Source organism: Diabrotica undecimpunctata, chromosome 11, assembly GCF_040954645.1.
Source record: "Diabrotica undecimpunctata isolate CICGRU chromosome 11, icDiaUnde3, whole genome shotgun sequence".
Taxonomy (NCBI): domain Eukaryota; kingdom Metazoa; phylum Arthropoda; class Insecta; order Coleoptera; family Chrysomelidae; genus Diabrotica; species Diabrotica undecimpunctata.
Window position 1 is genome coordinate 19,028,832 of NC_092813.1, and position 15,713 is coordinate 19,044,544.

Sequence of the window (15,713 nt, forward strand, 5' to 3'; positions counted from 1 at the left end):
TAAATCCACATTGGAAGACTCATCAATGTTGATGTCCCTAATTCTCAACTCATAATCTAATTCCTTGACTAATAAATGTTCTACCTTGAATGCAGACATTATGAAAACAAAAAAAAATAATAGATGACTAGATAAGATAGACAAAAGAAATAATGTACTAACACACCACAAAGTCAATCGAAGAATAATCTAAAGTTTCCAAAAAAATATGAATATATATGTACCAACACACCACAAAATCAATCCAAGGAACTAAAGTTATCTAAAAAATATATATCTATATATAATTAAGTGTTTAAAAAGAATTAAGTAAAGTTAAGTTAAATATTTAAAGTTGAATCCTTGAAGCAACACACAATGGTTTCAACAAGTATATGGTTAACAAATAATTGAATATAAAAAACCCATCAATATTGACTAATATATATATATATATATATATATAAAAATAGTAATATCTAAATTATTAAATTTTATAGTTCAATAATAGTAAAATAACTTGTTAACTGTACACAATGAGATTAAAAAGGTGAGGGTTTAAATATGAATGTAAGTAACCTACAGCAATACAAGTTTACCTATAAAGGTAAATCTAATAAGGAAAAATAAATAAATAAAGAAGTTAAAAAATTTGAACAAAGAGCAACAGGAGCAAATTAGAAATAATAAAGAATATTTTGCAAAGAGAAATATACTACAGAATGTACGGTCTGAACTGAAAATAGGCACCACGTTGGGCTCGCCAATGTAACAAAAAATATGTTTATGTAGCAAAAATTGTGCTAGGGGAGTCTGGGTGACGCTATCCAGTGTAGCAAAAGGGTAAACTCTGAAATGTACCTTGATACACCAATGAACTAATATGTGGAATAACAGAAGAGGGAAGGGATTAGATAGAAATAAATTATGTAGAAGAAATAAATAAAGAGTAAATATGAATTTTAAATTATAGCAGAATTAAGTGTTGGCTAGCGACTATGCAGGAGAATGACCACTTGACACTCAAAGAAGGATTCGGCCAATTTGCATGCCCTACAGAGACCGTAAGATATAAGAACTAATGACAAGAAAACCACCAAGAAATAAACAGATGAAAAGTAAAAGTTGCTCTAGTGAATACTTGGGCGCCAGGAAGTTAAATGTTTTCTTCCGAGATATCTTGTATTGCTGAAATATAAAAGATAGGTACTAATTGAAATATAAAATTTTAACCACACCTTTAATAATTACCAAACTTAGGTACAAACTATTTTAAATGCTTATATACTAAACCACCACCTCTTATGTACAATTAACTTAGCTATATTTACAGTAAAATCCCTGAATAATTATAAAACAATTTACCCCTGATATACCCCTTAAAAATTTCAAATTGTGACAAAAGTTAGATCCAATAATAATGTATAAATAATAAATATAATTATATACTACTCACTAATAGTTTAGTTTTCGTTTAAAAATTGTTTAGGGTTTTAAGTAAAAATTCTCAGGATATGTGTGCACACAATAACCTAACAATGAGAAATTCAAGGGAGAGTTATAACCTCATCCATTGGTAAACAATAAATAATTAAATTAAATTACAATGATAAATGTTTTTTTTAGAAAAAATTGAAGATATTTATTATTAAGGATAGTTTTCTTTTATTAAAAATTGAACCAAAAGTTAAAACCTTGAAGAGGACATAAAAAAAATTATTTAAAGTAATTGAATGAAAAACAAAAATAAGTCAGTTCTTCCTGCCGGTTTCAGTAGGTTTCCCTCGAAGATGATCCGGTGGAGAACTGGACTCAGGTGGTAACAAGATACCAAACCTGTATTCCCTGGATCAGGTACTATTGGACAAATACGTCACTTTAAACTGCTTCTTAATATCCCATAAAAAAAAACCACTTGAAACTCCTTCCCCTTATCCTTATTAAGTATAACCCCAACTAAAAAATAATTCTTCCCCTGACTTGTAACTGGATTCTTGAGTAGGCTAAAAAAACAGTTGTGTTACTCCAAGTTTTTGTACATACAAAAGGTAAGGAAAAACACAAGGGTTATCAATCTTGAAAGGCGATACAAAAAATGTCAGGAAGTGACCTTATTGAAATAAAAACCTTAATGGTTTTCGGTAAATAGTGACCTTCGAATGGTGTGACAATGTCTTTATAATGTATGGATATATTAAATAGATAATTTTAACGGAAAACATGATCTTTATATTAAATAGAATAGAAAAAAAAAGAAATATTAGCCGGTCTAAACGGTATGAAATTGAAATAAATAATTGTTTGCTTTAATTCTTGAAAGGAAATAAAAATTTGAGATAGATATAGAATCTAATACTTATAATTTATTTAGGTATAAAACTTTTCCTTAATGAAATTAGGTGAAATATAACATGTATCAAATATATGAAATACCTATCAAAGACGAAATTAAAATAGGTCTGAATTTTACTAACAATGGCGGATGATATAAAGGATTTTTCCTTATAATTTATTTGTAATGTTATCTTACCGGCTAGGGTGATCCAACTGAAAATATCCTCGTACAAAACAACAAAATAACTCAAATGGTTTCTTCTAAAGTAACAGCTCTTCACATAAAATAAACTTAAACCAAATTCGGGAAAAAAAGTGGCACTTCCCCAGCCGCCTTGAACAAACGATGTTCACTCAACGAGATTCCAGCAACAAGTGATTTAACAAGCTGTCGGTTGAATGTATTTTCAGAATTTCACGGCTGAGGGCGCAGTTTAATACCAACATCAGAAAATAAAATTTACTGGGAGTTATTTAAATATTTAGTTTAAGAATATTTCAATATGAATTTAATTTAGAATTAAATTAAAAGATTCCAGTCACAAAAAGAAGGTAAACGATTATTTAAGTAACGGACTCGTTACAGCAACACTCCAGCTAATCTCTCACATGATGCATCCGTTCTTAGTATAAACTCCTTATCATACTGCGGATGATACACTTGCAAATTGGTTGTAAAAATTTGTTTTAATTGTAAAAAAGCTGTATTTCTTTCTGGAGTCCATTCCCATTTCTGGTTCTTCTTTAACAGTTCTATTAGTGGCACTTCCATCCTACTTAGGTCTGGAATTAATCGTTTAAAATAATTCAATATTCCTAAGAAACCTCTGAGTGTTTTGAGATTATGTGGTGTGGCAAATTCTTAAATCGTTTGTATCCTTTCTGGATCCATACTGACTCCTTGTGTATTGAGCACATATCCTAGATATTTGACTTCTTTTTGGTAAAAAGAGCATTTTTCCAAATTTAATTTTAAACCTGCTGTTTCTAACTCCTCCATTAATGTTTTTAGGTGATCCTGATGTGACAACTCATCTTCAGAAAATACCAAGATGTCGTCTATGTAGTGGAGAATGAACCTTTTATATTTGTTCAGAATGGAATGCAAAGTTCTGACCAGTGCTGCACATGAACTCTGGAGTCCAAACGGTACCACACAGAATTGGTACACAATACCATCCACCATGAATGCTGTATAACATCTGCTTTCTTTGGCTAATGGAATAAGCCAAAAGCTATGCCGAAGGTCCAACTTTGAAAATACTTTAGCTTTAGTGATTCTTCCAAAAATACCCTCAACATTCATTGGACTCTCATATTGTTTTCTCGTATAGCTGTTGATATTACGAGCATCCAGGCATATCCTGATTTCTCCTGATTTTTTTCTTACACATGTGATGGCACTAATATAAGAAGAATTACTTCTTTCTATTATTCCATCCCTCAGCATTTTATCCAGCTCTCGGTACACATCATTCTTTAATTTGTACGGAATGGGATATGTCTTCATTTTATAATTCTTGATTTCTTTGTTCATTTCCAATTTATGTACATATTGTTTTGCCACACACACCTCTTGATAGAATAACCTCCGATGTTCCTTTAACAAACTTCTTATCTCCATTTCATGTTCCTTTGGCACTAAAATAATTTCTTCTGAACTGTTTACTTGACAAATCTGAAATTCTTCTTTATTCAAAATCTCTTCTTTATTTAATTTACAAAATTTAATAGATTCTTGATCAATTTGTAAAGTTTGATTGACATAGTTAATAATCATTTTATGTTTTTCCATTTCATCATTTCCCAACACTATCTCAAAATTTAAGTGATCTACCACTAACATTTGTATTTCATACATTTTATTTCCCAATTTTACATTACAGATTATAGAACTATTAGTATCATATAATTTTTTATTATTCGCCCCTATTAATGATAATTTATTTGTTTTTATCACCATAATATTGTCCTTATTTAACTTGTATACTGAATCTTGTATGTACCCTTCAATAAACTTTAAAGTATTAGTGTTATTATTTTTATTTAATTCCCCAGTATCTCTAATAAACTCCCTTGGATGTTCATACTTTGGTAAGTAGACAATATTATGCACATAGGAGCGGTCTAAACAAAATTTCTCCCTTCTGCATCAACACTTGCTTCCCCCCTATTCTCCTCTGTTCTAACTACATTCACCTGTCTTCTCTCCTCATTTTCCCCCCTATTATATCTTGGATTCCCTTCTCTGTAAACTTCCTTATTTCTCGTCTCCTGAGGATAATTTCCCTGGTTCTGTCTCCAATTATTGCCTCTGTCATTTCCTTGTCTCCAGTTATTCCCTCTATCATTGTTTGGATTCCCTTGTCTACGTTCCCAGTTATATCTTCCGATATCTCTCCTGACATTGTTCATATTCTCTCCCCTATTTGTAAAATCCCTGCTTCTATTTTGTCTCTCAAATTCTCTTTCCCTATAATTATTCCCTCGATTCACATATCCCTGTCTATTTGCTGTGTTATTCCTATATGTCCCTTGCTCTTGTCCATTTCGATTCTGCGTCCCTACACTCCTCTCAATCCTCTGAAGATATCCTGTCAGACTTTCCATCGTCTTTATATTGTGGAGAGCTATTGTTTCCGCCATGTTATGGTTATATTTCCTGGCGATGTATAGGACAATCTCCTCTTCTCGCATAGCCGGTTCTAAGTATTGTGCTGTCTGGAATAACTGCATTGCGTACATATTGTAGTTGGTACTTTTTTCATAATTGAATTTCCCAAAATACAACCGCTCCCTGAAACTAGCCTGTTGGTTTTCTCCCCAAAAATAGTTAATAAACTTGGCCTCAAATTCCTGCACATTATTTATGGAATTTTCATTATTGCAAAACCATAATAATGGCATGCCCACTAACATGTTCCGAATATTTAATTTCATTTCTATCGGATCCCTTACATTCTTTACCTTATTTTTGATGATATCTACAAATATTCTAGGATGTAAGTGATTCAGGTTTCCGTCAAACTTAATTCCCCCATCATTATAACTCGGCATCACAGTACTCACTCCCCTTGTTTGTCCTAGATTTGATTCCAAACGCTGAATCTCCTCACTTGCATTTTTAAATTTCTCTCTCAATTCCTCAACTTGTCCCTGTAATACTCTATCTCCCTTTTCCGCCTGATTTGCATGCCTACCCATTTCCAGTTACAAATTCTGCAATCCCATCTTTATATTGTTTTTGATAATGGTAAGTTTTTCCTCATGATCCTGAGTTTGCCTTTTAACACTTTCTACCTCCCTAACAATCTCTTTATTCTGCTTATTAACTTCTTTGTTTATTTCCCTTGGTAAATTCTCTTGAATGGATGTTCCCAACTCTACAAATCTGCTCCCAATTTCCTGTCCTATTTCCGCTCTAATTATGGCCTTTTCTCTGGATATCTCCTCCTGTACATTCCTCTTAAAATTCTCACTTTCTCCTCTGACCTGTTCTACTTTCTCTTCTAAACCTTGGGTAATGTGTAGCATCTCTTCCCTGACTATCTTCACTTCTTCTTTGATTTCTTCCTTCATTTTAATTAACTCTCCCCTAAGTTCTCCTTTAATATTATTTTCCATTTTGTTCATATCCCCCCTAATATTGTTAATATTACTATCCATTTTGTGCATATCCCCCCTAATATTATGATCCATCTGTTGTAGCATCCGCATTATTTGCCTCATATCCATCTGTGTCATCCCTGACTCTCCAACATCTCCTTCCCTGCGTCTCTCCTCCTGCACTCTACTTTCATCCTCACTTTCATCACGTCTATCTCTCACTGTCTCATCCAACTCCTCTCTCAAACTATCTGTTAGACTTCCCTCTCTATCACCTTGTCCTGCTTCTTATATGCCTTGCTCTAAATATACTACAACTTCTCCTGATCCTCCTCTGCTTTCTTCATCTACCTGTATATCCTGTTCCTGTTCTAACACCTGTTCTCCTTTACTCTCTTTCGGTACGACTTCTTTTCCATTTCTTAAAGTTATTCGGTCTGCCATTTTATCCTAATATCTATTTATTCTCAAATTTAACTTTAACTGCCCCAGAATCTCTGCAACACTAATCACACCAATTTATTTTTACTCTAATCTGTGTAATATTAATAAATCTGCTTAAAAACACCCTTATTTCTGTTTTCCGAGAGGCCCCACGTTGTTAGCGTCAATTGAAAAAGTTCTATTTTATTAATTTTATTTTTATTTATAATAAATGTTGTAATTTTTAAAATATGTGGTTCGTTGTTTAATTTAATATATACCTCAGCTAGCTCAATTATGTGTTCTAAGCAATCTGTCACTGTGTGACGTCGACTCTGTAGTCTCCTGGTAGAGTTCAAAAAGAGATTAAACCAAAATTTACTTTAGACTTTTAATAAATTAACCCAAATGAAGCACGTTATTTATTAATATTGAACAAATTTAATATAAACAATAAAATTCGTCTGCAACTTGGGTTGCCTTTAAAAATTTACAAAAATAGGAGTCGTATAAATCTTAATGTGGTTTAGTGTCGTGACAATAAAAATTTATTACAAAATGTGGAGACTCTCTACAAGTACCTAAAAACTAAATAAATATTGCAACTTTATAAAGTGTTTAAATGAACTATAAAGAAAAAGAAAATGAACACTTTATTCCGCTGACTTTTAACTTGCATTCAAATATAATCAAAATTTCAAATGATCCCCAAAATTATTATCCAACCTCACTTTAAAACAGTTCTGATTTATTTAAAGAAAACTAACTACTCGCAAAATAATCGGTGAAACTTGAATATCAATTCTCTCTTCGGAAGTTAAGGTACGTACTATTCTATTTTTAATTTAATGATCATTAATATTTTCAATTTTTTTAAGGCCTATCGCAATTATGTTAATTCATGAATTTTAATTTTCTCAATTAAAATGACATTTCTGTACTCCAATAATAATTTATAAGTCAAATTGTTTCTCTTACTCTCTGGAACAAATTCTGGATATCTCTGCTGTGAAAACTGTGGAAAAACTAAAATTCTAATTAGACGAATTAAAAAACACTCCCGACCTATTCCACAGTTTCAGGGCTCCCCTTCGTCGAAAAATCCTCGTCGGCCTCCCCAAAAAACCTATTATCCGTTGCTAACAGCAACCAACGTTCTTTTTCTTTTCATCTTCTATTTTTTTTAAACCATAAAACTGTCCTGTTCTGACACATTTGTCAATCCACATTAATTTCTCATAATCACTTTAATCACATCTAATTTGGGAATTTATAAAAAAAAATGTTCAGATATAAAACTTATTCTATTACAATGCTAATACAATTTATTCTTTTCATCTCCACATCATTGTAATTTCTTATTTAACAAAACCCCTATTAATTTAGCTCCCACAGACTTGCTTGACAGTTTATTTTCTGACGTTTTTTTTTAAATTTCTATGTTTAAATATTTTTTAAGAATTCTTCTTTTTTTTTAAGGTTTATACGATTCACCTATACACTAGGCAACTATACTATTCAGAAATTATTAACACTATACCAGGTAAGTCAAAATTAATTTATGTAACAATCAGGGATGGGCGGTGTCGATAATGTCATGTCGACAATTCGATTGTCGACATGTCGACAATCATGTCGATGTCGAGTGATTTAAAGTTGTTGCCAATGTCGACAATGTCGAGTATGTCGACAATTAGCAAACGATCAGAATGACGTTCCGTGCGCACTAATTTGAAATTTTAGGTTAATCTGGCTGCGCTGACTTATTGAAAAAGTATGCATTAATGTTTCAACAAGTTGCAAAGAGACCAAATAATCTCAAACTTTTTAAAACTTTTAACCTCACTATTAACTTGCAATTGTCAAATTCATAGGATATTCCATAATTGTTTGATTGCAGGTTTTTCAAGTGTAAATGAATTTTAAATAGAATCATATAGAGACAATTTATTATGTGCAAACCTCATGATAGAGTAATGCAATGTAATGAATCTAAAATATTACCATATAGATGCAAAACCAGAAAAAACCAGCAAAACAAATTTTCATAGATTTTTAATTTTCTTTCGTTACTCGTAAACTCGTAACATTTACAGAAAGGTTTAAAAAAATTAAAAAGAAACGTATACCTAAACGTCAGTAAACGAGGTAAGATTCAAAACCACAATCAAACATATCTCAGTACATTGAAACCTTACCTTGTTTCCTAACATTTCGTTTACTTTTTTTTAAATTTTACTAACTCTTTATTATAATAATTATAGTATAATAATTACTGAAACAGTGTTGAATCTCTTCGTGCTTTGGCAGAGACTGGTGCAACATTTTGCGGTTTTGCTAATTTTTAACCAAAGAAAACATTTAACCAATAATACATCAAATAGTTGTACTTTCCCCGTCCATATCTACAATTTCTTCCTCGTCCAGGTCATAACTATTTTTATCAGGATACTCTCCCTTTAATGAAACATAAATATGTACCAATTTCTTGGAATTAGTGAACGTTAATCTATTTCTTATCAGACTGTGAATGTGTCCCCAATTTGAAAAGAGTCTCTCGATTTGAGCTGAGGAGGCTGGCATTTTTAGAAGTCTGAGAGCCATTTTAGCAAGAATTGGGCATTCCAGTTTGACCACTCGCCAAAATACTAGAGGCTTTTCAACTCCTTTTTCCCAAAGTGTTGAGAATATTCCTGAAATTGTAAACCTAATATATTAAAAATCAAAAGAGCGATAATTTTGTCTGAAAGACTTACCCGATTTAGTGTTAAATTTGTCCCATTCTTCTATGCCCTGATTGCACAACTTTCTGAGTAAGAACTGAGTTATTATACCAGTGTGCTCTGACGTAAGCTTGGAATTTTCATATTTCGGATGCAGATAGTACGCAGTTAATGCGTACACGTTTAACGCCATTTGTTGTCTGTGTTTCAATTTTTCTTTAAGGTTATCTGGCAGATTCAAATTGAGCCACAGATGAACGGCATCTGCTACAGATGTGTCAGATTTCTGACAAACATTGATCAGATTACAAATGGGTTCATAAATTTCTATGTTCTGTTGAATCTCATCCACAAATTCATCGTTGAAGATTAATTCCTTGACTTTCGGCTTAATCTTTTTTTTCGTTACAGCGGCTACTTGTTTCATATATACCAGATTTTCTAGGAGACTTTTGAAAGAATCTCGGTAAGAGCACCATCTTGTTTCGGCCGGCAATTTGATTCTGCGCCCTCCCTTATCAACTATCTTTTTCTCTAAATCTGGTTGCTTAAATTCTTTGAGGACAATGACCACATTGTCGACTAACTTTTTATCCAGCACGTCTTTGGCTAAAAGGTTGCCGGTGTGGCTACTGCACGTAGAGTGCCACATGTTGTGCTTGAGGAGGGATCCCATTTTAATCATTGCACTAGCATTATCCGAAACTATACCGTACGCATCTACATCGTATTTTTCTTTTGCAATTTTTTTAGATTCTGTTATTATTTCGGCAAGTTTTTCTCCAGTCTCAGACTCCGTGGTTAAATCCCAAGCATCAAGAAAGGCATTTTTTCCGTCTGCACTATGCAACATTGTCACAACCGTTTTAGAATTAGTAGATGAGTTTTTCCAACCGTCACACAAAATGACTGACTCGGTTTCCACTTTTTTACGTGAAATCTCAATACAGTCTTCATAGCACTTATTTAAAAGCGATGTACAAAGTTTTTTCCGGCCAGGAATTTTGTCTAAATAAGCAGGACGGATCGTTTTTATAAAATTTTTAAAGAGAGGTGATTCTACCACAGTAAATGGTAAGTTACAGCCAAATATAAATTTGGCTAGTGCAGTGCTTATCTTCTCCTCTTCATACTCTTGTAATATGTCCATATAGTCGGTGATTTTCTTTGATTTTTTGGCTGGTCTAGCTTGAGATGTAGCGAATAAATTTCTTTTATTCGTGCTTGTGTAGCTTGTGCTGGAGGAAGTTGGAGTACTTAAGTTAGTCAAATTACTACTCTCAGTATCAGTAGTTGATAACATCATATTTTCAACAATACTATGAGTGCCTTGAATTGCTACACCATTGTTTTCTTCCAATTCCAATAAGGCGGCATCGGTATCTAATGAATTTTCTATAATTCTATCTAGCATGTTTTCAGGTGAAGTTCCAGTCACAATAGCTAGCGAACCATCTTCCATAACTTCGTAACTACCGTTCGTTGTATTCTAAAATTCAAAATAAAAAGAAACTCTAAGGTGACTAAATATGAAGGGCGGATCTACGGACACCCTGTATACAGAAGTTGGCATAGATACAGCGTTTTGTACTTAATTCAATAGGCCAATCCGTTTTTTGCCGTAAAATACTAAACTTGGTGTTTTTTAAATGGGACACCCTGTATATACAGATGCAACAACCTGAAAACCTCAGAATACAAATTCTGGGGTGAAAACTGATGCAATTTATGTCCCCTTCCGAATTCGAATTAAATAGTAATCAAGAAATCTACAATAATATATAGTGCGTTATTTTCACTTCTTGCCGTTAGATGGCTATACGGTTTTTGACGCCATGTTTTCTCCAATATACTACTACCGAAATTGTGATCCATGCGTTGTTGAGTTATGCGGCTCCGAACACATTTTACGATTCATTTTTATATTATAGATAAATGTAATTTCAAAAAGTTCCTCCCAAAATTTTTTCTAGATCCGCCCCTGCTAAATATGTAGTAGAACATACGTCCTATATACTCACTTGTGGATTAACTGTAGGTGTAAAACCTGTGTCTGAGCCAGTATTTTCGTATATCGAAACATGCGACATTTCATTATTGGATTGATTACCATTGCCACGATCTAACTTGCAGACGTTTCTTAAAATGAAAGTACGGGACGGGGTTAGTTATCAGCCGATACAAATATCAATTTCAGAGAATAAATCTCTATAGCTATCCAGCTAAAATTAATTAAAATATTTCTTCTTACCTGTGACTTTGCAATCTTGCTGCAGCTGTATTTTTTATCACATTTCCACATACACAACATTTAGCCGCGTGCTTTCCTTCTATCTTTAATACTTTGAATGATAATATATCATAGTTTTTATTCAGTTTTCTGCCACTCATTTTGATTCTGATCAGATCAGATCACATTCAAAGTTTACAACTGAATAATTTCATAACATAACCTCACTTTTTTCCATTATGGACACGTTGCTGACATTGTCGACATTGTCGACATTGTTGACACGTTCTCGACATTGTCGACACGTCTGTGTCGACAATTAAAGTCGACGTGTCGATGCCCATCTCTGGTAACAATTTACTAATCTTTTTCTCTCTTTTATTTCAGAGTCGAACCCACATTGTGATGGCTTCATGAAATTCATGAACAACAAACTCATATAAAAATCCATTTAAGTTGTATCCTTTTTAACATATTGAAATCATTTCAATATATATATATATATATATATATATATATATATATATATATATATATATATATATATATATATGTATATATATATATATGTATATATATATATATATATATATATATATATATATATATATATTTAAAATAATGTGTCTCGGCTGCAATGACCATTGACACAAACAATATTGTGTAGAATAATTACAATAAGCGCATGTAATGTTAATCTGTAAGCTTCGAACCTGTGACTAAATAATATAATAGAAGTAAAGTACACAAAAAACAAGGGGTCATATTCTGTTGAACAACTGAATGTCTTTCAAGAAACCAATTATATTAATTTCGCTTAAACCCACAAATACAACCGAACTTGTGAGCGTGCCTACCTTGCAACTTTTGAAGGAAGCAGTAATATGGAAGCATTGTTAAACATCGTAAGAAATCGAATTAGTTTGAATTGTTCCACTTTACGCTCGCTTCAGAAAATTACATTTATACTTATGTATCTACATACATACATTTAATACAAAGACCGGGGCGAAAGCTTGAACTACACATAGAGAAATGCTTAATTGGTTTAGCGATGGAAAGTGCAGCATTACAAGACAAACGGTTGTTTGCACCCATGACTACGAGATCAGTTTAATGAACATTAAATGGTGCAACAGCCACGCTTGGAGCCAGGACTTGAGAAAGACCATTGACGCAATAGGAAAACGAAACAAACTATTACAATATTTTTGAATTTTACAAAAGTTAAATATTGTGTTTGTCATTGAACAATTAAAATTAGTAGTGCCCCAAATACATAATGTATAAATTATTAAAAATAAAAATTATACATAAAGTATACACCTTTATTTATTTACTGTACCGTAATACATGGTAACACAAAATATTTTTAAAATATATAGTGTGTGTTATGTTAAATTATATATCGAAATTAGATGCGAGTTAGTTTTCTTATGCTTCTTGTTCAGGACAGATTTTTCATCTTCTTTCTATTTTACCTATTGGCTATTGAAGGATAAAACGCGGCATCCCTATCGGTGGAAGAAAGATATATGCCAGTAAAAAAACACCCAAACAATCTTATACATGTTTTAGATGGTTCTAAAAGGTATAAGGAGTAGGTAGTGACAATTATGTGAAGAGGTATAGCTAATTTTGCTTTATTTTTTAATAAGCGACCATAAAAAGTAAAAAAACTCAAATGAAAGTTGTAGATGATAAAAATTCTTTAATATTGGAGTCCAAAATAAAATACAGCAATAATTGACCGACATAATTTCAAAAAACCCTTATTTTGCTATAATTTATAAATATTAATAATTTTGTTTTTTGTATCATCATCATCATCATTCTGGCTTTACAACCTTGCGTGGGTCCTGGCCACCTCAAGAATTTCTCTCCAGTTGACCTTATCCATCGCCTCTCTCCACCAAGCACGTATTCCCATATTTCTCATGTCTGCATCTATGTTATCAGGGAACCTTGTTCTGAGTCTTCCTCTTCTTCTCTGACCAATGTGTCTATCAAGGAGCGTTTCTCTAGCTGGGTCATTTTGTTCCATCCGCATTACACGCTCTATCCACCTCAGATGTCTTATCTTAATAGGTTTTACGATATCGGGTTCCTGTTATATTGTACAAAATTCAAAGTTGTATCGTCTTTTTCACACTCCATTGTCATTTACTGCTCTATAGATTCGCCTCAGTACTTCTCTTTTGAAAGATCCTAACATGTTTTCATTATTTTTTGTCCAGGTCTCTGAACTATATGTTAGGATTAGGCGTATTATGATTTTGTAGAGTTTTATTTTTGTATTTGTCGATATAATTGTGGATTTAAGAAAGAGATTGAGCCCAAAATAGTATCTGTTGGCCGTGCAAATTCTGCGGTTTATATCTGTGATAGTGTTATTTTCAGTGTTTAGGAGCACTCCCAGATCTACAAATTCGTTCACTGCTTTGATGACGTCGTTTTCTCTAACAAGTGGTCGTAGAATTTGTGGTTGCGTGTTTTTTTTATCATATACTTTTTTTTGTTGATGTTTATTATTAAACCCATTTTAATAGCTGATTATTTAATGATATATACGCCTCTCGTACAGAGTTTTTCGTTACCCAACAATATTGATATCATCAGTATAGGCCAGGATTTGCACTGATTTATTACATATTGAACCAGGGGTTGTGATTTGTGACATACGTATTACTTTTTCCAGCGCCAGATTAAACAGTATACAGAGAGAGTCTTCCTGGCGCAGCACGTTATTTTTTTTAAAAGGTTCAGACAGTTCCTCTTGAATTCGTACTCTACCTTTAACTTTTTCAAGAGTTAGTTTTGTTAAATTTACGAACTGATTTGGTATTCCTAGCTCTATTGCTTTGAACATTGCTCTTCTATTCACACGTGGGCTGCTTTGTGGTCTATAAATATGTGATGAATATCAATTCCATATTCCAGTGTTTTTTCCAAAATTTGTTTTAGGTTTGCAATCTGATGAATTGTCGATTTACCATCTCTGAAACCAGCCTGGTATTTTGCTACTATCCCTTTTGCATATGGTTCTATACAGTAACATAGTATTGTGGAAAATATTTTATACGCTACATTTAGAAGCGTAATTCCTCTGTGGTTAGAGCATTCAAAGATTTCTCCTTTTTTGTATATGGTGCAAAATATTCCAATATTAGAATTATTGGGGAGGGATTTCTGAATCCATATTTCTTTTATAAGCAGTTGTAATGCCATTATGGTATCATGGCCACCTTCTTTATATAGTTCAGTTGGGAGATTATCTATTTCGGGTGATTTGTTTGTGGCTAGCTTTTAACTGCATCTTTAACGTCAAGAATCGTTGGTGGTTCCTATTTCCTCTCGTCGGTTCCCCTTACCATATCTCTTTCGTCTTCCAGGTTTTCTTCTTCTTCCTCTATATTAAGTGCCTCGATTTCACCCATCTATTCAATACATCTTTCCTTGTTGTTAATAGGTCGCCATTCTGACTTCTGCATTTTCTTGTAGTTGCCTTGAATTATTTTCTGTTGATGTTCACTTTCTTATTCTTTTAGAATGTTCCGAATTCTTTCTCCCTATTGGGGTTTTCTATATATTTAAGTTCCTCATTTAGGTGGTTTCGTTTTTTTTTGTGTATCCTCTTTTCTTCTCTTCTCTTTGTCTGGTAATTCTCTACAGTTTTCCTAGTTCATCCTGTAAGCATCTTTTGTTTTTTGTATAATGAAATGTAATATAACTACTTGAAATTATGCCAGTTAGTTACCAAAGAGATTTATTTAAATAACTGTACTTGTCCAAACAGGAAATCTATAGGTATTTAGAAGAGCAATCGGTCCTTTGAGATAGAATTTTAATATTATATTTAAAAAATTCAACATTTTATTAAAATTATTTAAAAAACCATGTGAAAAGGGCTTATTTAGCTTATAAGCATTTAGAATAACTCCGTAGATTTTTGTTCAAATTAAATGAAAAGAAATATTCGAAAAGCTGTTATCAGATGTTCAGAAAGCAACAGGTTAAAAAATAAAACTTTTTAAAAGAGAAAAAATGTTCTACAATGTTTTAAGGCCAAGATAGCCCCCTATTTTAAAACACTGTTACGTTAATCAACAACGTTAAGGGCTGAAATTAGCTGAAATTAACCAATATTTTATAAGAAAAGTCAAAATTTTTAACAAAACTTTAAGCAAACAAAATAATTGAAAATTGTTTAACAAGAGTGTTGTAAACAAAGAGTACTTTGCGTTCCGACTAGAGTAAAATCAGTAAGTGTGGTCGACAGAAGGGCAAGTAATGCTCTTAAAAAAATCCAACACAGTTTTAAACTAGAAAAATCGAAGAAAATGACATATCTCGACTTCTACTGGACCACATTTACTATTTCTTGTTTAAACTGCAGTACAACGTTAAAATAATAACAT

General features: G+C 32.5%; 1 protein-coding gene across 1 annotated transcript; it reads right to left on the reverse strand.

Moving 5' to 3' along the window:
• Nucleotides 1-8,675: 8,675 nt before the first annotated feature.
• On the reverse strand, nt 8,676-9,571 carry LOC140452904 (uncharacterized). The gene is made up of 2 exons (XM_072547236.1): nt 9,099-9,571; nt 8,676-9,035 (listed from the first exon to the last, which is right to left on the reverse strand). Exons 1-2 carry the CDS (start codon nt 9,490-9,492, stop codon nt 8,719-8,721), a joined length of 711 nt encoding a protein of 236 aa, XP_072403337.1. The 5' UTR covers nt 9,493-9,571; the 3' UTR covers nt 8,676-8,718.
• Between the last annotated feature and the right edge of the window lie 6,142 nt (nt 9,572-15,713).

Excerpts from the sequence above, each read along its gene's own strand:
- LOC140452904 (XM_072547236.1), bottom strand. The coding sequence starts at position 9,492 with ATGAAACAAGTAGCCGCTGTAACGAAAAAAAAGATTAAGCCGAAAGTC. Across the intron at positions 9,036-9,098 it reads CAAATTTAACACTAAATCGG|GAATATTCTCAACACTTTGG; the intron begins GTAAGTCTTTCA and ends TTACAATTTCAG.